The sequence below is a fragment of the Hipposideros armiger genome, unplaced genomic scaffold (assembly GCF_001890085.2).
Source record: "Hipposideros armiger isolate ML-2016 unplaced genomic scaffold, ASM189008v1 scaffold_456, whole genome shotgun sequence".
NCBI lineage: Eukaryota > Metazoa > Chordata > Mammalia > Chiroptera > Hipposideridae > Hipposideros > Hipposideros armiger.
Window position 1 is genome coordinate 65,679 of NW_017731806.1, and position 24,188 is coordinate 89,866.

General features: G+C 45.7%; 1 protein-coding gene across 2 annotated transcripts in view; it reads left to right on the top strand.

The window, feature by feature from the left end:
* Positions 1-499: 499 nt before the first annotated feature.
* The window catches only part of BEND3 (BEN domain containing 3), a 34,930-nt gene continuing 11,241 nt past the window's right edge, over positions 500-24,188 (top strand). Inside the window, exons 1-3 of one of the 2 annotated variants that reach the window (XM_019665866.1) lie at positions 500-713; positions 15,068-15,115; positions 16,111-16,316. In XM_019665866.1, the coding sequence (XP_019521411.1) occupies positions 15,079-15,115; positions 16,111-16,316 (243 nt within the window). In that variant the 5' untranslated portion in view covers positions 500-713; positions 15,068-15,078. Of the gene's footprint in view, positions 714-1,516; positions 1,600-15,067; positions 15,116-16,110; positions 16,317-24,188 lie in introns of those variants that run through there. The other variant, XM_019665867.1, reaches the window with a different exon arrangement.

Consider the following 24,188-nt stretch of genomic DNA (forward strand, 5'->3'; position numbering starts at 1 on the left):
GCCAGGGCCACCGGGGTCCCTGCGCCCCGAAGTCCTTATGCCGAGCTTGGCGCGGGAACACCCGCTCTGGGGACCGGGGCACCGCGGAAATGCCAAGAATTCGGGGCAGGGGCTGGCTCTAGGGGAGGAAACGCCCCGCACAGTCGCCGTCCCGCGGAGAAAAAAAAAAAAGTAGAAAAAGAGGCTTTTCAGGTCAAACTCCTCGGGTCTGAGAAACCACGTTTTAGAGAAATGACTCGCGGGGGGAGAACACATAAGAGTGCAGAGGATATTGTTAGCCAGCGCTGCCCCAGCGCGCCGTGGGTACGCGACCGCCGCCCCTCGCCCCGGCAACCGGCGCGGGCCCACGTGGAGCAGCGCGGCGCCGGCGGAGCGCGCCGGGCCGCCCGGGTCCCTGGAGTGCGCGCCCGAGCTCCTCGCCGCGGGTGGGGGCGGAGGGGTTGTGGTTCCACTGCAGCGGGGGCTCCTGTGTCCTTGTGCGGAAATGACACACGGAGTCCCGTCACGTCACGCGAGAGCGCAGCGCACGGACACACACAAAGAGAGGGGAAAATACACGGCGCCCGCCCGCCGCCCCCAGCAACTCCCCGGGCCGCCCCGGCCAGGCCCTCCGCGCGCGGCCCCCACTCCTCAGTCCTGCGATCCCCCGCACCCCACGTGGCGCCCAAACTCGGCGCGGGCCCGCTCAGCAAAGTACAGAACTCGTGTCCCAGGTAAGTGCGGGGCGGATCAAGCCGGCTGCGCGGTGGCGGCAGCTCCAGGGCAGACAGACGGGAGAGTGGCTGCAACATCCATGCCGGGGTGGGGGCGGGAGCAGGGGAGGGGACGAAAAGGGGGGCTGCCTTGGGCGCGCCCGCCGGGAGGAGCGCCCACCCCCACGCAGGGCCGAGCCGCCGGAGCGGGCGCTCCGCGCCCACGGGCTCACCGCGCCCATTGTGCCGCGCGCCCCTTTGTGCCGCTCGGAACGCCGCGGCTCCATGGCGTCCCCGGGAGCACGCGCGCCGCGCGGGGGCGGGGGGAACGCGAAGTGGAACGGTCCGTGGTGGCGCCGCTGCGCGCCCCACTCGCGCCGCACGCCGGCCGGGCACCCCCGCCGGGCGCCGCGATGGAGCGGCCGGGGCCGCCGGAAAGGCTCTGCGGAGCCCGCGGGGGCTCGGCGCTCACGCTCGGCCAGGCTGCAGCGGGGGACGGCTCGGCGTGTAGAAGGGGGTGTCAGAGCGTAGCAGGGGGCGGGGACTGGAGCGAGATGCCGAGCGGGGCGCGGGAGGCCAGAGGAGCCTCCGCTCGGAAGGACGCTGCTTCGGGAGTCTGTAAATGGAGCGAGGCCGGCCGGCGGTGGCTGCGGCCGGGAGCGGACGGAGATGGGCCCCGCCGCCAGGGGGCGCAGCGCCCCCTCCCCTGCAGTCCACGGCGCGGTTTGCGGTTCCCGCTGCCCGGGAGCTGGAGGCGGGCCCGGCCTTGGGTGTGCACCCCGGCTGGCGCAAGGCCTTCCCGTCCGGCCGCGGACTGGAGCCTGGGGCGCTCGCCGTTGCTCCTGATCGCCTTTCCCTCTCTATTGCAAATGTGATTTCCCACGCAGACTTTGCCCTCGCCTTATCGGTGAGTTGTGCAGTCTTTCCTGTAAGAACCTGTATACCGAGACACATTTTTTTACAAGGTGTTTTTTCAGAGGTAAGAGTTTGGTCGCTCAGGTGGCTTGTCTGGAAGAATTTTACACGCCAAGGCTAACCAGACAAGAGTGCGCAAAATAGGGCTAAGCACTTAAGAGCCGTAAACGTTCAATTTCATCTTTTTAAAGTAACTTGAATGCTTAACGTGTCACTACGCAACACATAAGGTGCCAGAAAGTTACAGCTGATGGAAACTGAGGCAAGGAAGTGATTTCTTCTGGCTCTGTATATAAACGGAAGAGATGGAGGAGGTTCTTTTGGTATCCACACCCCTAACCCCACCCCCTGAGTTTGATTTGTTTAACCAACTGTCCCTAGTTTATGGTTTTATATCACCATATAGGACCCTGTCTACTTCCTTCATCCTTAGTACTGAGATTTGCGCTAGATTTTGTATCTTAACCGCTTTATATCCCCAGCCACTTAACTTAGTAGGTGCTCAATAAATATTTGCTAAATGAGTGGAGAGTCTCTTGGATTCCAGAAGAAAGATGGGGTCAGTGCAGCCTGTACCTGTTGGTAGGTTAACCTGTCTGCATGGCCCTTGAACTGAAATTCACAGATAAAACCAGAGCCTTTAAAATCTGACACATAAAAACTCCCGCCACTGAATGTTGGTTTTACCAGAGATGAAAAGTTGGGGGTGGGGGTGGGGGGGGCGTGTAAATTTTATAATGTAGAAACACATGAAAGTTGCCAGCCAAGCAGCAAAAACAATTTGGTGTTAGTGTATGGGAGGTTGGGGTGTAGCATTTTTTTCTGGCACTTAATTTTGATGACAAGTGGTGATTATGGTTGCTACCCTTATTATTCATTGTGCCCATTATTGGCTAAATAAGTTTAGGGAATTATGTGTAGAATGAACCTTTGAGGTGACAGAACTTTTTTGTATCCTCCTTTCACTGGTGGTTACAAGGATGTATACAGGTGTCCTTTCATAGAACTGTACACTTCTCCCCCAGAGAGTAAATTTTACTGTGTAATTAAAAAAAATAAAATTTAAAGGCCTCAAAAACACACATGCCAAAAACATGGATATTTTAATGTGCTTTGTGAGCATCATCTTGCTCTTGCTGTTTCTTTCCCCCTCCAGATTGGACAATTGCTCTTCTCCTTCTGATGCTCCAGTATCTCTTGCAACATTATTATTTCAGCCCAGAGCCCTTATGGTTTCTGGAACACATGACCCGCACATGCCAAGCTAAGAGCTCTCCATGCAGTCTGGCACCAGGCCTTCAGTGTGTCATACGCAGAGGTGCTGTTTCCCTCGGAGTGGCCGTTAATGCCTGGCATGTTCATCACTGAATGACCAGACTTTTACAAACTTGCTTTAGAGCTGAGTTTTTCTCAGCAGCTCACCTGGTAATATGCCCGTCCTCCATTTTTTCATCCCACTTGAAATACATGTATTTCAATTCAGCCCTCTTAAGTTTTTTTGTGTTCTATCAACGGGCACCTTTTCTCTTGTCTAATTTTCAGTTATCATTGGCCAGTGAAACACAGTTGCATCAGTATCTATAAGAGTATTGGTTGCTCAGTTGAATAAATCACTTACAGGTCTTTTCTTATATGCAAGAGACTGTTGGTTTGAGCGTGGAGCTGGTAAATAAAACGATGGAGGCTTGGGGTCCTGGGTAGTTTACACCAGACTGCCCCAACTCTAATTAGCTTGTGTGGTCACAAGACAACACACTTGAAAAAGTGGGAAGTACAGAGGAAACTCAGCTTATACCTCCTAGGAAAATTAGTCACCATTGTCCAGCCAGTCACATGGGTGGCTGCTAGGATGTGCTGGGCCTCCTTTCTTCCGTAAGCCCTAGCTTCTGGATGCCAAGGTTAAAGTTAGAAGCAGAGTCTTGTGCCTCCTACTATTGACATCTCTGGAGGTAGCCCTTCATGAGGCCAGGGAGGGCTTACTAAGTAGAACCTCTTAGCTGCAGAAGACATCACATTTACAGTGTGTGTGAAGGCTAAGACGCCAAATCGCAGGCAAGGCAGGGTTGTGCAGCTGCGCTTGGCTGCATGTTGAAGGATGCGCTGGTGCTCCGAGTAAGGAAGGCAGTGACAATTACAGCTTTAGAAAACCTCAGGGAAATTGCCCTGCTTCTGTGAGGACTGGTATTTTTCAAATGGCATGTGCAGATGTGTCTAAAAATAAAAACAAATTGCAAACATGTCCTGCGAGTCCCACGGGCAGGGTGCCACTGCCAAGAGGGCTGGGTTCTGAGAGCCCCAAGGCTCCCAGCGGTTTCTGTGAACCCAGAGACTGCCGGCCCCCAAGAGCGGTGGCATGGGAACATTCTTCCGGTCCTCAGGGATTCGATTTGATTTCACCCCCCTTCCAGTTTCTTTCATTTGAATGAAAAGTTACCAAACTTTTTTAAAGCTTTAAGTCATGTAATTTTGCAGTTTTAAAAAATAGTCACTATTAAAATGCACTTTAAACATTTTTTTGTAAAAACAAAACAAAACCCTATAATAGGTAACATTTACTGAGTGCTGTGTGCCAGGTACTTTCTGCTTTGTAGTTTTCACAAAAACTCTAGGAGGTGAGGTAGTGTGTTCAGCTCCATTTTACAGAAGAAAGAGCCAAGGCTTGGGTGGGTAAGCAACTTGCCCAGTGTTAGAAGGTAAACAGGTGGAGCCAGGGTTTTAACCTAGTTCTGCTGACCCAGAAGTTTAGTAGGGATTTCCATTTTCTGCGAGATCAGCTACGCATGTCCCTACCTTGGTGGTCTGAGGGCCCATCTGGTCAGTTGACTTGTTCCCGCATCCGAGCCCAGCCTCCACATGGATGCTCAGCGGGAGAAGTGGTGGTCATGCCCCAACTGGGTCCAGCTCTCCTTGGAAGGCTGCAATGAGACCATCAGCCTGGAACATACCCCACTCTTCTCCTGCTCCTTGCTCTCTGCATCACCACCACCATCCCCCCCACCCCTCTCCAAGTCAGGCACAGAGTGCTGGCCCCCTGGTTTTCTATCTGCAAAATAAGAGGGCTCTTGTGAGGACTGCGTGGGCTAGCCTGAGAAACACTTAGATCATGGAGCCAGTGCTGCATGAATGTCAGCTGCTGTCCTCCTTTTCTGTTTCATTTTTAAAAATCAGTATGACCTGTAGGAGAGAAGTGTCAGGAAGTCAGATCATGTGGTGTGACAGTTGAGAAAAGGATGAAGTAAGGTTTAGTGAGGTCTTAGTTGAATTTTTTAAGTCCTTGACTATGTTTTACTAGTAACACCTTTCAAATGGGCGGATCATACTCTCTCTGCTTTACCTTTTGTGTGTGGCAGCCTTGCACAGCCACTGTCCCCACTGTCTCAGGGTTCCAGTCACATTCCTCCTCTGGGGCTGTCCTTCTCAAGGAGACCTTTGAGTGGTGAGAGATTGCTTCACTTTACATCTGGAAATGTGACTTGGGGGTTGGGTAGGATTTGCCCCTGAGCGCCCTGAGGCCAGGGCTGCAGGGGCCAGCTATTCCTGGACCTGCACCTCAGCCCAGTGGTGAGTCCTAAGTTCAGTGGACGTTTCTGATTTAGTGGGGACAGAATCCTGAGTCAGCTGGCTGGGATTTGAACCTCGAGGTTTCAGGAAGCCCAAGTACTTCCCATTTCTGACTTGCTGTTTGTCCTGTGTGACTCCGGGCCAGCCACAAGCCTCTGGTGCCTCTGATTAGCCTGGTGCTGGTCTCACCAGCGGCCTGCTCTGGTGGCTGTCTGAGAAGCGGCCAGTTCTCTTAAAAGAACTTGCTAGAGAGGCACTCCAAGTCTCTCCCTGCCCCCTATGGGCAGCACTAGAGACCATTTTCATTTAGAAACCCTGAGGGACATTTAGGGAGGAGACTAATGATCCGGTGAGGTCAATGGGCTTTTCCAAGGAACCATCATACCAGGTGTCCCCTGCTGCTCACATTGCTGTGGTCTCGCATCCAGTTCTTAAGAGGGAAACTATCCCCTGAGTCAGATTCTTGTGTGATTCCTCATTACCCATTGTAACCAGTGGCCTCACTACACTTCTTCCGTTTTCTGTGGCCAGCCACTTCTCAGCTCCCCAGACCTCCTCACCTTCCCTCTTTCCCCACTGCTGCCTGCTGCTCTACCCTGGAGCAAGCCTCCGATTGCCCAGTATGGACCAGTTTTGAGGTGTCATGGAAGGAGGGTTTCAGGTAGGGGGTCACAACATCTCCCACCGTGCTCAAACACAAGAACCCTGAAGAAAGGACCACATGTAGCAGTCATCTGCCATCCAGAATGCAGAAACCCAGCAGGTTAGGCGCCTAGACCCTGGTGAATTGCTGAGCTGCTCTCCAGTCCATTAGCTTCCCTAGCGGCCGCACACCCTCTGAAGGACCTGGCTTCAGCACTCAGCTGGGATCCCTCATCCAGAAGACTTGGTCTGGGTTGTGTTTTTTTCTCCTCCCATTAAATTTGGTTTATTTTGAGAACTACTTCAAGTATTGGGCAAGTGCTTTGATAGAGCCTATAATACATGCACCAGGAAATGACATTTCCTTAGTGTTCAAAGCTGGTCTTTTCGCCTTCTTATTCACACCTGGGTTTGTGACAGACTTTTTTCTGATTTCCCCCTCTCCCCATACTGAGGACCTTTTCAGACTTTCAGAGACAATAATTAAGGGACAGTTATGAAATGAAAGGTCTTCGCTAGTTTGTCAGTTGTTATATTGTTTCTTAGAACATTGGTATTTTAAAGTGTAATAATTTGATTTTACATTCTTAGCTTATTTCTGTTTGTGGATATAACTTAGACTATGACCTGACTAGTAAAGCTTGCTATACTTTTTTTTTTTTTTTTTAAGATTTTTATTGGGGAATTGTAACAGCACTGGGGAATTGGGGGAAAGGATCAGACAAGTTGCTGTTGTTTTGTTCTTTAGTCTAGTTGTGGAGGACGTTGCTTCACTGGCCCAAGTTGGCACCATCATTGCGCTCTTCCCGGGTGAGGCAGATCAGTTGCTGGCTTCTGGACGGCCGCTCACTGCGGCTGCTGGCCGCTCACGCTGGCTGCTGGCTACACAAGATAGCCCATGGCAACTCACTGCAGCAGTGGTTGCAGCCTACTCCTGTCGCCTGCGACTCACAGCAGCCCAGCTCCAAATTGAGCTGTTGCTCAGCATCTTAGCTGTAGAGGGCAGTGTCACTGGCCCTCATATGTGGGATCTGAACCGGAGCCCTCTGGCATCCCAAGCCAGCTCTTAACCAATGCACCACTTGGCCTGCCCATGCTATACTTTTTTCATTTTTAAAATTTTCTTTTTTATTTTCAAAAAATTACATGCTTACTGTAGAATATTTGGAAAGTAGAGGAAAATATAAATGAAAAAGACATTCATAACCCTCCTAATTGGAAGTAATTACCATTTTGGCATATTTCCTTCTAGCTGCTTTATGGAATTTTTTTTTTTTTAACTTTATTGCGGAACAATATTTTTTTCCGGGACCCATCAGCTCCAAGTCAAGTTGTTGTCCTTCAATCTTAGTTGTGGAGGGCGCAGCTCAGCTCCAAGTCCAGTTACCATTTTCAGTCTAGTTGCAGGGGGCTCAGCTCACCATCCCATGTTGGAGTTGAACTGGCAACCACGTTCTAACCAACTGAGCCACCTGGCCGCCCATCAGCAGCTCAGCCCAAGTCATTGTCTTCAATCTAGTTGCGGAGGACGCAGCTCACTGGCCTATGTGGGAATTGAACCGTCAACCCTGTTGCTCAGAGCACACGATCTAACCAACTGAGCTACCCGGTCACCGCTGGCATTTTTTATTAAGTAGTTGAGATAGCCCCAGTGCACCTAGAAGTACATTGTTATGGGCTTGGCAGCCCTGTAGTGAGCAACTGATTTTGAATTTTTACACACAATTTAATGCCTCTTCTGTCAGTAGAGGTTTTGAAGTCATGTGTTGAGAAAATGTGTAGAAATTGACTTCCTAACTTTGTGTAATGGCAATAACAATAGTGACCAAAGATGATCTCAGTTCAGGTCACGTTGAGTTTGTTGTCCCTTCCATTTTCTCTGCAGCTTTTTGTGGAATGTGTTAGCAACTAACTATGGCTGGTGGTTAGGAAAGGTTTACTCTGCCCAGGAGTAGTCTGACCTGAGAGTTCCTGCCTGTATTTAACCTAAGATCATCTGTGAAATAAAAGGCCTCCTGGCCTAGGTTCTTTGCCCTTCTGGTCTTTGCTTATTGTGGTGACTACGTATCACAACTTTTAAGTGTGTGAAGTTCTGTAATTGACAAAAGGATTTGGTTTATTCGTCTTTATAAACTGAAAGTACAAGGAAGATGAAGATATGCCCATTTAAACACTGACAAAGTGATTTCTGAAGACGACTTTTTCCTCCCTAGAATTTGTTTGGATTAACGTTATCCCGCGCCACCCCCCCCACCCCCCCCACCCCCGCAAAGGAAAAAAAGCCTTGTAAGTATATGTTAAAGTTTAAAATTATTTGTATTTAGATCACAAAATTATAAGCATGGGTGGTCTTCTGCACAGCTGTGGCTCGCAGCCTGTGTTTACTAGATGTGAGTTGCAATTGTTATAGAAACCCTAATGCAGTATCTTCTAACCTTGGGGTTCTGACTGCTCTTTCCTTCCTGTTGCTTTTGTCTTTTGATGTTTACTCATTCTCCCCTCCGACAGAAGTTCCCAGAGTTCCATCTTCATCGTCCAGGTCCTCCCAATTGTTGGTTGTGATCCATGTAAATAAGCTGTACAGTTAGGTGGTCATTCCCTTCGCAGAGGACAGTCACCCCACTGGCACCAACAGCTCCTGTCACACAGTGGGGCATGGCCACCAAAGCAGAGGGCAGGGAGACAAGGGGTCACCCCTGACATTATAATCTTGAGCATGTTCCTAACCTTTCTGAGCCTTGGGTCCCACCCCTATAAAACAAGGTGGTCTCTGAGGTCCCTTTGGCTCTAAAACAGTGCCTCTTTTTCCTCCCGTGTGAAATCAGACTAACAAGAGTTTCTACCTTATAGCATTATTAGGTCAAGTAAGTTTACGCTAAAGCTTCTAGCACAGCACCTTCTGTACAGTGTCGGCTATTGTTTCCATTGGGTCTCCATGTGGTGAGGAGTTGACGGGAATGAATGGCACAGTGGGATTTCTGCCTGCCCAGAGGTTTCCCAGATGGGCTAGGTCCACCCTCTGCTCCCCTGGACCCTGTGGGGCACCTCCATTAGTGCCCTTAGCACTGCCTGTAGCCAGGGGACTTTCCCTTACTGGGTTTCAGCCCTTCTTGTCTCTTCCCAAAGAAACGACTCCAAATCCTTGTCTCAAAATCTGCCTCTAGGGGAACTCAAACTAAAAAAAGAAGTAAAGTTTCCATGATACATTAAGTGAAAAAAAAAAGCAAGGAAAGGGAATTTTAAACCTTTTATTCTCAGGATCTCTTTATACCCTTAAAAATTATTGAGGCCCCCAAAGAGCTTTTTTTTTTTTATATGGGTTATATCTGTCAGTATTTACTGTATTAGAAATTCAAACAAAAATGTTTAAATATTCATTTAAAATAATCATAGGGTCGGCTGAGATGCGCATTGGTTAAGAGTTGGCTTGGGACGCGAGCTCTGAGCAGCAGGGCCCCAGTTCAGATCCCACATGAGGGCCAGTGATGCTGAGCCCTTTACAGCTAAGATGGTGAACAACAGCTCGACCTGAAGCTGGGCTCCCGTGAGTCGCCAGCGACAGCATAGGCTGCAGCCCCTGCTGCAGTGGGCTGCCATAAGCTACTGTGAGTGACCGGCAGCCAGCGTGAGCTGCCGTGAGCAGCCGTCCAGTGGCTGGCGACCCATCTGACTCACCTGGGAAGAGCACAATGATAATACCAACATGGGCCTGTGAAGCGACATCCTCCACAACTAGACTGAAGAACAAAAGGACAGCAACTTGTCTGTTTCCCTTCCCCGATTCACCAACACTGTTCCTCTCCCCCAATTTCCCAATAAAATCTTTTAAAAAATAATAAAATAATCATAATAAATCCATTAAAAGTTAATGCCCATAACATTTTTTTATAAGAAATTTTTATTGGGGGAACAGTGTGTTTTTCTGGGACCCATCAGCTCCAAGTCAAGTTGTTTCAATCTAGTTGTGGGAGGGTGCAGTTCCTTGGCCCATGTGGGAACCGAACCGGCAACCTTGGTGTTATGAGCCTGCACTCTAACCACCTGAGCTAACCGGTCTCCCCGTCCATAACATTTTTATGAAAAATAACTATTTAAAAAAAAAATCTTAGTGAAAAGAGTGGTATTGTTTACATTTTTGCAAATCTTGATATCTGACTTAATAGGAGACAGCTGAATTTTCATATCTGCCTCTGTATTCAGTCTTTTGCAAAGTAATATATCATGTAGCCTCCGAAAAGCTCTCCTTCACACGTATGAGAGAAAAGGGGCAGTAACATCTCAGTGTTATTAAGAAACTAGTTTTGATCTCATGGACCCCCTGAAAGGGTCTTGGATATACTACTTCACCTGTTCTCCAAAAAGACAGAAAAACACCCTGGATGTTAAAAGTGACCGTTTCCATGGTGTAACTACTCCCACTGTGGTCAATTTTGAGCTACCAACTCACTCCACTAGTAGTGGAGTTAGGGATAGAGCCAGTAGAAGCTGGCTGCAGTGCACCACTGTATACGGAGCACACTGTGGGAACCACTGATACACAGGATCTCTGTAGGACACACAGAAAAAATAACACTATTGCCTCCAAGACTGAGAGATAGTGGACTTCTTAAATTCTAAAGGTATAAAAAGATATTTGGTACCTTCTATACCTTTTGAATTGTGTTTCATAGTCAAAAAGAAAAAAAAACGATTTTAAACATTTTCTCTTCTTAAAATGAGCTCTAAAAATATAAATTGATCTATAGTAAATCTTCCCAGTTTTTCCATTTCTTTGTGGCATCTCCTAGACTCGGTTCTTTCTAAGCACCAGTGAATGGTTCTCACTTCTCTGTGGTCCTTCCCTGCCCTGTCCCCACACCCCCTTATTCACACTTTCTTCCCTCCTCAGCATCCCTTCCTGCCCCAAGCCAGGTGCATGCTGATATTCGGGATTCAGACTCAGCCTGATGTCAGCATGAGGCAGAGGTAGCTCCGCCAGCTATCGCATTTAATGCAGCCAATTTAAGCATCTTGTCCTTTGTAAGTTTATATTTGAGTGGCTGGCTAAAGCATGTTACTTGTGAACATTGGGATTACCCTCCCTTTTGTGCTTTTTGTAAACTGAAAGCTTTTCTAATGACATTCTGATCTTCCCTCAACTACAAACGGAATTATACCTGTGCATGGGAAATTGAATCTTGTCCATTTCACTCCTTGTAGAAGGATAGAGACTAGGAGGCATTTTAATAAAATTATATACACTCCTAAAAGCTCTGCACCATTGAAAACCTTTCTGTACCAGTGACAGTCACTTTGCCTGAGACTTCCTAAATTATTTGGTTAAAAAAAAAAAAAGCGTTTTACTTATTAGATTAACCACTGGCGATTAGTCCTGTTTGAGAGTTACCCACTGATGGTGGTCATCGATGCCTTAGAACCTGTGATATTTTAGGGGCAGCAGCAGGCTACACAGGTCTTGTTGACATGACACACGTTTCCCTTAATTTGTTTAAATCATCTTCCCTTGGGCTTGGTCATGGGTTTCTGAGGGACATGGAATAGCCACTCCTTGGGGAGAAAGCTGATTTTCAGGGATGTGTGGAAGCATCGTTAGATTATCTCACAATTCAAGACTTGTGGCGAGAGGAATAAGAGGGCTTTGCGGAGGAGATTGCAATTCTAGCAGCCTGGGTGGGCGGGAGCTGTGGTGGTTGGTAGCTCCTACATAACCTATAGTTAAGTAGCAGGAGGAATTTCTGTGGCACGCTCGGCATCTGAACACTCAGAATCCACCCAGGATGAGCAACCCTGTGACCTTCATCTGTCAGGTGACCAGGAAATGGAGGTAGCAAACGCGATACCCACCCCCTTGCCGCCCAGCCCTGACGTCGTTGATGTGCTGTCACTACGTCAGCTCAGGATGCCTGAAGTGACCCACACATCCCTCTGGTAGAAACTTCTGTGCTGCGGAGCTGTGTCTATTTATAAGCACAGAGCAGATTGGTGTTCCAGGTAGCCAGCTAGCTACATGGGGGACGAAAGGAGATTTGGATGTTCCAGCTGCTGTTGGACCGAGAGATCCAAGGCTGGAAATTGGCCCCTTGTTCATCAGGAGAACTTGCACAGAAGAAGGAGGATTCTCTTAGTAGTTCATCTCCTGGTGGCTGATACACACAAATGTCGTTTGAACCCTAGTTCTGCCGCTTCACAGCTGTGTGACACTGGGCAAATTACCTGCCCTCCATTTCCCCTTTCGGTATTCAAATATTTTATTTCCATAATCAAAATGATATAAAAATATGTTTCCACCCTTTATTGAGGTATAGTGGACAAATAAAAATTGTGTATATTTAAGGTTACGCCCACAATTTCCTTACTGGTGAAATTGGGGTTAAAATAGCTCAAGGTGAGATGAAGGCACACACGAAGTGGCCAGCTGGCACCTGGCATGCAGTTCATGGGGTGCAGATGTTGATGAGAACCCTCATCTCACTCCCCTCTACACAAGCCAGATGCAGTTGTGGGTTTTCCAGGCCCTGCCAATGGGAAATTCCTCAGCTTCCCAAAGAGCATGGCTTCCTTTGCTGGCTGGGAAGGAAGGGGCCGACCGTAGTGTGTTCTGGGTTATTTCTGTGTTAATCTAGCATCTGTCACTGGTCTATAAATGAACACAGAGATGTTTTCCAAAGCAGATGCACTCGGAGCATCTTGAATGCCCAGGAAGCCGGCCGCCCCTTCCTCCCACCTCTCTCCCACCATGAGCCTTTCCCGCCCCCGCTATGCCTTTCCTTTCAGGTGGCTCAGCTGTGTGCCCCTCCATCATTTTCTGACATGAGACTCACTGGAGCTCAGAATTCAGGTGCTAAATTGTCTGCTATGGTGTCACATGGTGGTGGTTCAGAAAATACCCTTCCTGCTCACTGAGTCACATCCCGGCAGAGACCACACCCAGCCCTTGACTCCAGGCCCCATGCTGTCCGCCTCAGTGGGCTCCCCACTGCTCCTGAGAGAAATATGGGTGGGCGGATGCCATACTAGATGCCATACCGTCCTTGCTCAACACTTGTGGTTCTGTCTGCTAGATTTTTTCATCAACTCCTGTTTTTCCCTTCTTCTAGGATTCACTTGTCCTTGAAATGCTTTCTACTTAGTCAAAGCCTTTGTGGTTTTTCTTTCACCATGACCCTTTTTCCCTCCAAATAAACCATCCACCGTTTCCTCCCTTGCCCAGCCTTTCTCCCCAGCATGTAATTTCTTTCGTACACTGTACCCTCTCCACCAGCCCTTTGCTCATTCTCCCCATCTGTTCTGCTGCTTCTTGCCTCTGCCCTGGATTTGAGTGAATGGATTATGTGACCATGTGGCAGGTTTCCAAGGGCAGTTGCCACACTCGGGCCTTCAGGTGAAACCTGAAGTGCGTCTCCTTGAGGGGCCCCCGGACTGGGCTGGGAATCGGGAGGCCTGAATTTCTGTTGATGTTGGTCAACCCTCTTTTCCAAAATGCAGTTATGGGTTTCTCAGGCCTTGCAAACGGGAAATTCCCACCTACCTGCCTGTGCTTCTCCCCAGAGACACCCAGGTCAGGTAATGGTATCTAACATGAGGTTTATTTGCCTGGAATACAGAGGAATTTGTATTTGCTAGAATTCACCTCCAGTAAAATAGTTCTTGGACTATTGAAGTTAACTTATTTTATCTCATTATCACTTTGTGTATTATGTTTTCCAGGTAGGGTATAATTTGGTAAATAGGAATTATTTTTAATGTAATTTCATCTTCAAATCTTACATTTTCTTATCCATTTCTCTGAAAATTTGTAATACAGGGATGAAGAGAATTGGGCCTGTCATCTAATTATTGTGACACACTAAGAATAGTGCATCATATCATAAGCACTATATGAGTGTTGCTGTTACTAGTGAATTTGGAAATTTTCCTATGCATAGATCACCTAGACTCTCCCTCTAGCTTGCCCCGCCCCTTAACACTCCACTCAGCCGCCTAAAACGGGACCACACACCATTCCACAGGTACTCGGTCAGTGGTTTACTGAACTTTGTAGATGGCATCCCTCTTGAGATTCTGCTTAGTCCTGCTCTCCTCTGATCCTTAACCAAAATGGGACTTGGTATTTGCAGTCCTCTTAATCACAACTCCTCAGTGACATTATGAAGGGCTGTCACGTATATACTTTTCTAATGTTACTACCTCATTTATACCTTATACTATTTACAGACATGCTGTTCTATAATTTGGGGAATCTCAAAGACTTAATGGTGATTTTAATCATGGTGACCATTGCATTCCAGTTGGGACAATGGGGAGTCAAGGGCCAGCTTTGCACCGGACCCTGAAACCCATTCAGGACACCTTCCACCCCCATCGCCTCATTCCTTCGTCAATAAAAAGGGGTTTGGACTGAATCGTGTGGAGCTTGAGAGCTTTAAAAACCCACAGTGCCTCTTTCTCTAAAAGAGAAAGTTGTTTCTGAAGGAAGGGCTAGACCAGCACCATCCAATAAAAATATAATGCAAGCCACATATGTTATTTTAAGTTTTCTAATAACCACATTAAAAGAGGTGAAATTAATTTTAATAAAGTAATGTATTTAGCTCAATAAATCCAAAATATTAACATTTCAACATGTAATCAATATAAAAATTATTAATGAGATATTTTACATTCTTTTTTGCTATGCTAAGTCTTTGAAATCCAGAGTGTATATTTTACACTTAGAGCATGTCTTCATTTGAACTAGTCACATTTCCAGACCTCAGTAGCTATATGACTAGTGGCTACCGTCGTGGGCAGCACAGGTCCCATCAGACCACCTGGAGTCCTAAGACCTCAGCTCCGGTCTACAGGATCCATAGCTTCCGTCCTTGGTCAGCCTTTTCATTCCTGTGGCTGAGATTTATAAAGCAGAGACGAACAGATCATTCAAACTCTGGGGTCTTTACCAAAGATTATCTTCTCAAATAACGTTCCCCTAGCTCTGTAAGTGTCTCTCAGTTGAAGCTTTAAGACATGTTCTGCCCACATAAAGTCTGGGAGAAGTGCTCCCAGCAGGCACACAGAAGGCCTGGCTGCTTTGAGCAACTGCAAGCAAGAATAAGAGGATGCGATTTTCCACGATGCTGCAGAGCAGAGCAGTGTCGGCTTAACCTTTCGTTCCCAGGAGCCAGGGTAGGAAGGGGAAGGGGATTTCTCATGGGTAGGGAACATTAATTAATGAATCAAGCAATAAATCAAGACTTTGTCTTTGTCTTTTCATTTAGTGGAATAGAAGATGAACTCAACTGAATTCAGTGAAGATGTAGAAGAAGGTAAAAAAACCAAACCTTATTAAAAATTATTACTTTTTAGGTCAAAATGTGTATTTAATGGCCATCCCATCCAAATCAAGCAGGATCATATTTCAAAAGTATTATATGTATGTGTATATGTGTGTGTATATATATATATATATGTATATGTATATTATTTTAAGGTGCATTTTCAAGTTTAATTTGGGCTTCATTTCTTCTTGGCTGCCTGAGGTTTTCTTGCAGATATAATTTACATAGAATGTTCTGAGGTTGATAGCTTCCATGCATTGAAAGACGAGATCCTAACAGTACAGCATATCTTGGATACATTAGAAATTTGAAAAGCCATGTGTAATTTCAGAAAAGTTAATACCAGTCATGAAAGACACTTTCAACATAAAATTTAGGCACTCTATGCTTTGGAATAGCCACCAAATATCCCATTAAGAATATTAATGCACTTTGTGACTACATCTACTCAAAGATAATTCTCAATTAAAATCTATACTTATTAAATATTTTAAGTTAGAGCCCATTATATTTTGATATTTACTGTGAACCAATTAAAAATTATTTTTAATTTAATATTTTTATCAGGTCATACATTCCCATGGTTCAAATATATGAAAAGATACAAAATGAAAAATCAATGAAAAGTCTCCCACCCGTGGTTCTCATCCCCCTGCACCCACACACCTGTTATAAGTATCTTATGTACCTTTCCAGAGTTACTTTTCTAAAAGCATCTTTAAAAAGATAGTATTTGTTTCTCTCTCCCTTCCCCCCCCCCCCCCCCCCAAATGTTCTTGGAACTTGGTTTTATTGTATGGCCCTAGTGTGGTAAGATAAAAATCGCTTGCTTGGAAGGCGCAGTTTTATTGTGACTAGGCTTTATTATCTGAGCGGTAGTGTCAAAGGGCGGTCCACAAACAACCTGTCTCTCAGGGTACCCCGCTGATCTCTGAGCAGCCCAGTGGCCTCTCCCGCTGAGCCCTCTCTCTTCTCTGCCACAGTTCTAAAAAACAGCACTGTGAAGGTGGAGACAGAGGCTGAAGATGCTGCGCTGGACTGCTCGGTGAATTCCAGGTCTTCAGAGAAACACCCTCTGGACAGTGTCTTCATCACCCTCCAGGACTCCAGCAAGCGAAAGCAGCCGAGCAGCAGTGAGGGCCAGCCAGACTCTGCCCCCAGCGTGAAGAGGCGGCGGCTGATCCCTGAGGTGAGGTCCCAGCCCCTCCCGTGTCTGCTTGGGTGCTAACCCTCTGATGAGACGCTGAATCTCTCTGCTTGTGGGATCTGGGCAACTCAAATCCCTGGGAATGAGAAAGCTTTCGTTTCAGCTGTCCCATCCCTGGCTTGAGTGTCTAAGAAGTGTCCTGAATTGGAACCTTATCTGTGTCTGTATTCATGATGCAGGGAGGAGTCTTTACAAGCATCAGCTTTTGAGTTCTTCGCTTTGCTGTGCTCTACAGGGAGAGAAAGAGCTTGTTCATGGCTAATCTAGATTCTACGCAGTACACGCTTAATGTAGATTCCTGGAAAAGGGGAGGGTTAGCAGGTCTTTTCCTAAATCAAACCCTCCTTTTATATCGATGAGGGGAGCTTTTTCCCTAAAGAAACTCTTCATTGAGTCTTTTTGTAAAGTGGAGAATTTTTCTGTATCATACCTGTTACCCCTAAGTTATCTATTGTATGAATTTGACTTATTTCTTAGTTACCTGCTGGTTATACTGAACTTCGCCGAATTCTGAGAGAGATGGAAAATGGAACTGACATGGCGGCCCCCTCTAGGAGCCTGTATAGTCCAGATGGGAGATCAGACATGTACACAAACAGTGAAGGCTGAGGAGAGAGAGGTGGCTTTGGGAGACAAGGAGATGTCAGGCCTGGGATGCCTCGTCAGCGAGCCTTACACGTTAAACTTTGAAAACGCTTAGAACATTTTCCCAAGCTCTCCAACTCAGCCCCCCACCCTACCCCTCTCTCTGGGCCCCAGCTTCTACATGTCTGTTCAAAAGAGCCTCCGTTTTCCCAGGCTCATAATCACTAACCTAGAACATCGAGGGGTATCAGCCTGAGACTCTTTCAGTTGTTACTGGTTCGTGTTAATTCTCCTCTATTAGATGCTAGGGCAGATCTAAATAAATTGGGAATTTATGGGTTTTAGAGACTTAGTGAGTCTTCAGTAAGTAAAAACTGTCCTTTAATTAGCAAAATGATAAAGTTGAGATTTTCACCAGGATTTAAATATACTTGTTTACATTACATTATAATGAGAACTGACCTGCATTCCACATCATGAAACATTGAGTGTTACACTTATCTATTTATTTGGGGGGTTTTTTTCCCCCCTCAAACAGCTTTATTGACATATAATTCACATACTATGCAATTCACCAATTTACATTGTACAGTTCAGTGGTTTTTCATATATTCACAGAATTGTTCAGCCATCACCACAATAAATTTTAGAACACCTTCATCACCCCACAAAGAAACTCTAAACCCGGTAGCAGTCACTCCCCATTCACCCCTCCTCTAGCTCCTGGCAGCCACTAATCCACTTTCTGTCTATGGATTTGCCTATTCTGAACATTTTTTATAATTGGAATCATACAATACGTGACCTTTTGTGTCTGCTTCTTTCACTTAGCATAATGTTTTCAAGGTTCATCCATGCTATAGCATGCATCAATCTTTCTGTTCCTTTTTATGGCCAAATAATACTCCATTGTGTGACTATACCATATTTTGTTTATCCATTCATCAGTTGATGGACTTTTGGGTTGCTTCCACTTTTTGATTATCATGAATAATAGTAGAGCCATACATTTAAAAAAATCTATAATGCCCAGGGAAAAAGTTGAATTTTGTTATATCTATATGTACATTTTTTTATAAAGGATTGAGTAGAAATATCCCACCCATGACCCTGGCAGTCTACACCAGCCACTTGTTACATACCTTGTGACTCGGGGGAAAGTTTAATTTGTGTATGGTGGTTTCCAGTGCAATAAGTAGTATCCGCAGGTTAAATCTCAGATTCCTGACTGTTGAGATACCTGCTGTGGTAAATGAAAGCTACCCATTGGTTAGAATAGCTTCTTTGAAAAGCATTTAACCATTCGCGCTTTTTTTGTGTTTTACTTTGAACTATAATTTATTACCCTTTTCTCTAATGATTGATATTTAGATGTGTCCACTTTTGTATTATTACAAATAATGCCACAGAGACCATCCATATACATAAACCTAGTGCCTGTCTGTGAGTGGTTTTATGGATTAGATTCCTCGAGGTTAGTCTAAAAGTGTTGAGAAGTTGGAGAGGCACTATGTTAAGCTCCTAAAGGAACTCTTGAAAGTATTTTCTTCTGTGTGTCATCTGCTTATGATCAATCCCACAAACTCCTTCCAGTGTGCAAGTAAAGCCAGAGTTCAAGAAGTGGAACACGAAGTTGAGTGTATTGATGCAGTTTTGTTATTGATAAACTCCCCTCCCCTTAAAAAAACAAAAACAACTTAGCAACTTCAAACAACCACTGTTTTATGTATTCACTGTTTTGTGGGCCAGCTGGTGGTAGTTCTGATTTGGTCTGACATGGTTGGGGCTAGGAGGTCTGGGATGACCTCATTCCCATTTCTGAGGTCTCCATTGGGCTGTTGGGGAGACTGCTGCTTCCCTTTGTGCATTTTCCCATTCTCTAGGGGGCTAGTCAGGGCTTGTTCATGTGACATGGAAGAGTTCCTGGGAGCAAGAAGGCAAGCTCTGGAGTGCAAACTCTTCTCAGGCCTCTGCTTACATCACATTTGCTAATGGCCCAATGGTCAAAGCAAGTCATATGGCCAAACCTAGACCCAAGGGTTGGAAAGATAAGACTCCACCGCCGATGGTAAGAGCAACAAAGTCACATTGCACAGAGGCTTGCATGCAGGATGGGGAACTAGTGTGGCTGTTTTTAATAATTCACCACAGTAAGAAACTATAAGCTCTTGCATCAGGAAGGAATTCTGACCACATGAAGCCTGGATTGTGGTCATTGTGGACAGCCCGAGGTGTCCCTGCTGCCTCATTGCACAAATGGTGTCACTTATCCCTTTAGTCACTACATTTTTGTTGTCCCAGCATCACAGAGAAGAGAGCACCTTCATATTCTTGGGGGCAGAAAGGGAAGAAGGTTCTCGTGATTTGTGTTTTAGTTGAATCCTTCAGTATATGAAGCAGGCCAGCAAGGATCTGGCCCTGGGCTGGAACGCCGCCGGAGGTTTGTGGAGGGGATTGCCCCACGTCACATGAATGATGTGATGGTTTTCAGTGCTTCCTTTGATCTGGTGAGGCCGGAGCTTCTGGCGACATCCAGGAATTCTGACATGTTCGGAGAAAAGGGAACCAAAATGTATTTAAATATTTCTGAGATGACTGGTGTAATTTACATATTCTAATTGTTCACATGTTTACTTTTCAGTGGACTGGATACGGTTCTAACCCATTAGATTTTGGAGAGGAAAAGACATGGTTAGTCCTGGTTTTTATTTTGGGTGTTTTATTGGCTTTGTTCATTTTCCTTAGTGTATATAAAGTGAGGTTGATATCCCTGCACCCCTTCCTGTTCTGTAAAAACAATATATGTAAGTATAATCCTTTTGAAATTCTTGAGCTCCTTGTAGAATGGAGTCATGTGATTTCAAAGCAGCATTTCCTTTTATAGTTCGCATAAGTTGATGTGTCAGTAAATCAATAGCATCAGAACCCTGGGGACTTCAGAACAATCCATCAGTTTTATGAAATTATAGTATATGTTGATTTTTCAAAATTGTACTGGTCCTAATTCAGAATGAATAGTCCTTTATTATCCCTCTGAATTTTCTGTGATCCTTCTTACGTATATGTGGTGGCAGGGGTGTAGGCGGAGATGGAGAGTATATGCAGCTTTTTAAAGCATTTTCATCACAGGGTGAGACTGGAGGAACTGGGAGGCTGAAACGAGCAATAATCAAAAAAGGTGGAAAGGAAGTGTGTTCACAGTTATTGAATGCCTGCTCAACAAATAGCACCATTCCTTATTTCATTTAATCCACATAAGAAACCAATGATGAGAGAATTAATATCTTCACCAGACAGACAAGTGAACTTATGCATATAAGTTTTAAAATCTACCAGGATTCCAGTGGGGCAGCCCTGTTCTGGGTATGAGGTATCAGGAAGGATTGGAGCACTCAGTTCCTGCCCCCCGTCCAGGGAGGTGAGCCTCACCTACTCTGATCCAGCCCTTAGGACTAGTAAATACCAGGATGAGCCAAGACTTGAGCCAGATAAGGGGGCAGTTCCCCATGGGGCTTTTGGCCACCTATGTGACCTCTCAGACTCTCACATGCCTCGCTGGTGAGGCGGGATGGTACTGCTCACCTGACTGATTTCCTGTGCGGATCACTGAGATGCCCATGAAAGGTGCCCAGCACACGGTCTGCCTCACATCAGCCTTCAGAAATGTTAACTTATTGCCCCCAACCCTCATCTGCATCTCACACCCACTGTGGTCAGTAGTCAGTATCTGCCTCCCTCCACATGTATCAGAATGAAAATGACATGGAATTACCAAGGGAAGCCATCTGACGCCCTCTAGGACTCTCCAGGCCTGAGCACCTTTGATTTTGAACACCATTGAAGTCAAAACATAGACCACCTTTCATTGTCTTTTCCCAGCCCCAAGGCGGCGGGGGGTGGCTAGGATTTGAGTGGGAGCCCTGGTGCTAACGGTTCAGCCTTGTATCAGTGCTGACAACTTATTTATGAGTGACATCTAGGACAGTACTAAGAGGAAAAATAAAACCTCCCTCAAAAAATCTAACAAAAGGCTGTATAAAGACTTGCTTGGCGCCTCCACTGGAAAAGGCTTCAGAGCCAAACACAGCAGATGTGGAAGGTGAGCAGCCAACATTTTTATTGGTAATCATCTTTTTGTTCTCGGAAGTGAGGGTGATATTCAGGAGCTGTATGCCAGGCAGAAGTTAGCTGTGCTCTCCTGGGAGGTTTTGTTTCTTTGTTTATTTTTAATCCTAAAGTATCATTGTGGTTTGTTTTTCAATTAGAGAACAGAAATGCCATCTTGTTCATTCAGTGCAAATGTGCTGAACACCTCCTAAGTGTCAGTTACTGTGATACCAGATGGAGATTCATAATAGTTTCCACAATAACCCTAGCGGATAGGTACCATGGCCATTCCCATTTTCAGGAGGCTCGGGAAGTCAGTGCTACCAAGCCTGCTCCACTCAGAACTGTGCACTTAAACACCATGGTGGCCCTAAGGGCTGGGGTGGGGGTGGGGGTGGGGTATGTGTAAGATGCTGTGAGGAGCCTTTGCGATATCCTGCCCTGATGTTTTGCTATCTCTCCTTATCTTTTTCTTCTCCCTTCCATTATCGTTGTTGTGTCTCCCCCAGATTCTTATTTTTTCAGACATGATAGCACATTCTTCATCCTCACCATACGCTGTTGGCAGTATAAGGATGACCTAGAGGGTAAAAACCATGAGGGCAGAGACTGTCTGGCTTCTTCCTTGTGTGCCCATGACCTTGCACAGTGCCTGCCAGATGCTGGGCACGCAGTAATATTTGTTGACTGGCTCTGAGTGGTAGCGAGCTCTTCCAAACCTTCTTGCTAACTACCTCTGGTCATTTGATGATGATGATTAAGAAGATGAAGAAAACATTTTTGTTGAAAATGAAAAAGGTGGGGTGGCCAGTTAGCTCAGTTGGTTAGAGGGCGGTGCTCGTAACACCAAGGTTACAGGTTCGATCCTCACATGGTCACTGAGATGCGCCCTCCACAACTAGATTGAAACAACTACTTGACTTAGAGCTGATGGATCTTCGAAAAACACACTGTTTCCCAATAAAAAAAAAATTTTTTTTTTAAAGTGGTGAAAGAAAGAAGAAAATGAAAAAGGTAAGCATCACCTCTGCCTCGGTTATTTGGAGGAGGTAGCCTTTCACGTGGTCTGCCATTGACGGCATATTAATTCTCAACTCCCTACTCTCGAAGACATGCTGCTTTCTTGGTGTTCCAGTTTGCTGACTCTCTGGGCACCGTTTAGCTACTCATCATTCGTTGAATTGAATTCAGTGATTGCGCTTGGATTTCGAGTCCTGAGGAAGATGTTTAACCCTTGGAGTATCTCCACGGTGACCCAATCTCTGGGATGTTGCTGGGCACAGACACGTGGAATCTCTCCTAGATAGTCTGCTTGCTCCTCACCTGGAACCTAACATCCACCTCTTTTTGTTCAAGTTCTCCAGCTGACAGATTTGGGCATTCCCTCTTGAGCCTAAGGGTGCTGGTGGGAGAATGAAATGCCCTGATCAAATCCAGGATAGATGCTGGCACAGCAGAGTTCCCATATGGTTGGAAGATGAGCCTCAGAGAGTCGGAATGGTGTCAGCCAGACAACCAGTGCCAAATAGCACAGATTTAAAGATTTCTTGATACTCTTAGACAGCTGAGCAGAGATTTTATCAGCAGCAGCAAATGAAGCCAGCTCATCGTCGGCTTGGCAGCATGTGTGGATTTAATTGGAGCACTGAGTTGACAGGACACCAGTGTGGGGATATCTAAGAACTCTTCTCTTTGGTGCTGGTGTTGTGTTTTGTGTGTTGAATTGTGTATCCAAGGTCTCTGGGAGTGAGGAATGTTGCCCTCTACTGGGACTTTAACTTCATTTTTTCTATTCAAGCATGTTAGCCAGAAATGTTTCTATTGATGGCAGTGTTTCTAACATGCTTGGTAGAAACTGACATTTTTATTAATGAGGCTGAATATTGAGAGTTATAGAGGGGATTTCCAGTTCTCATACAGTCTGGCCTTCTGCCTGCTGTGGGAATGTGGGGGAGTCAAAGGACTTCTATTTGTTGTTGGTATTCAGACTATTCACCCAGAAACTTTTCCTTGTACTTTATTTTCTACGCTGGGGATTAATTAGGGCAGATCTCCCTCTATAGCATGTACCCTTGCTGCATGGCATGTGAGTTTCTGGTGATCTCTTTGCACAGAATTCTCTTTAAAATGTTAGTGGGATCACTTGTAAAGCAAAGGCCCCTTTTCAAAAATCACTACTAATGCAGTTATGATTTCTTTAATGATTGGCATTACAAATGAAAATTTCTCTGTATTGGTAAAACCTCATGGTAATTTCATGATCCCAGAATTGTTTTGATGTAATAGAATTTAATAGCGAATAAGTTACCAAAAATCTAATTTACAGTCTATAGGAATTAGCAAGCAAGGCATTTTGAATTTATTTTGGCAGCGCTTTTCAACGGAGACCCAGAGTCAGATCTACCTTATAGAGAAATACAGCTCACATATATGCATTTATAAATATGTAGATACACACAGAGAAATGAAACAAAACTGTGCAGTGCACTCAGGTATTTTCTATTCTATTTTCTTTTTTTGTCTTCCTTCCTGTCTCTTTTTTTCTTTCATACTTCCTCCTTCCCTCCCTCTTCTTATGCTAGTCATGGTAATCAAATCAGTTTCACCATTTACTATTGTTGACCCACAATCTTAAACACACTGCATTAGGGGTAAATTTTCAACTATCTTTATTCTTTTCTCCAAGTTTCTGATGTGTGTGTGTGCGCGTGTGTTGGGGTGGAGGGGTTTCATCCCTCACCGCCCCCCCAACCCCACTTCCTTCCTTCTTTCCTTCTTCCCTTCCTCCCTTCCTTCCTAATCCTCTGCTTTCTGTCAGATAGCAGGACAAAAGAACTGGTAAGGAGCCTAAACCCTCACCTTCAGCTCAGTCCTCCTGTACTCCTCCGCTGCCTCCAGCCTTTAGGGCAAACAGACGTCTAAGACGTGCCTACCACGAGTGACTTACCTGCTGCCAGTGCTGTAGGAAAGTCTTCCTCTCGTTTTCTGGTTGAGAGTAATTACAACTAGTTTTATAAAAGGCCCAAAGTATTACATCTGCTCTGGCTTGGGAATAACATTGTTTAATAATAATCATATTGTAATAATAAATATTAAGCACTTAACTATGATCAGACACAGCTCAGTGCTTTATGTACATTATTTCTTTTAAGTTCTCAAAAC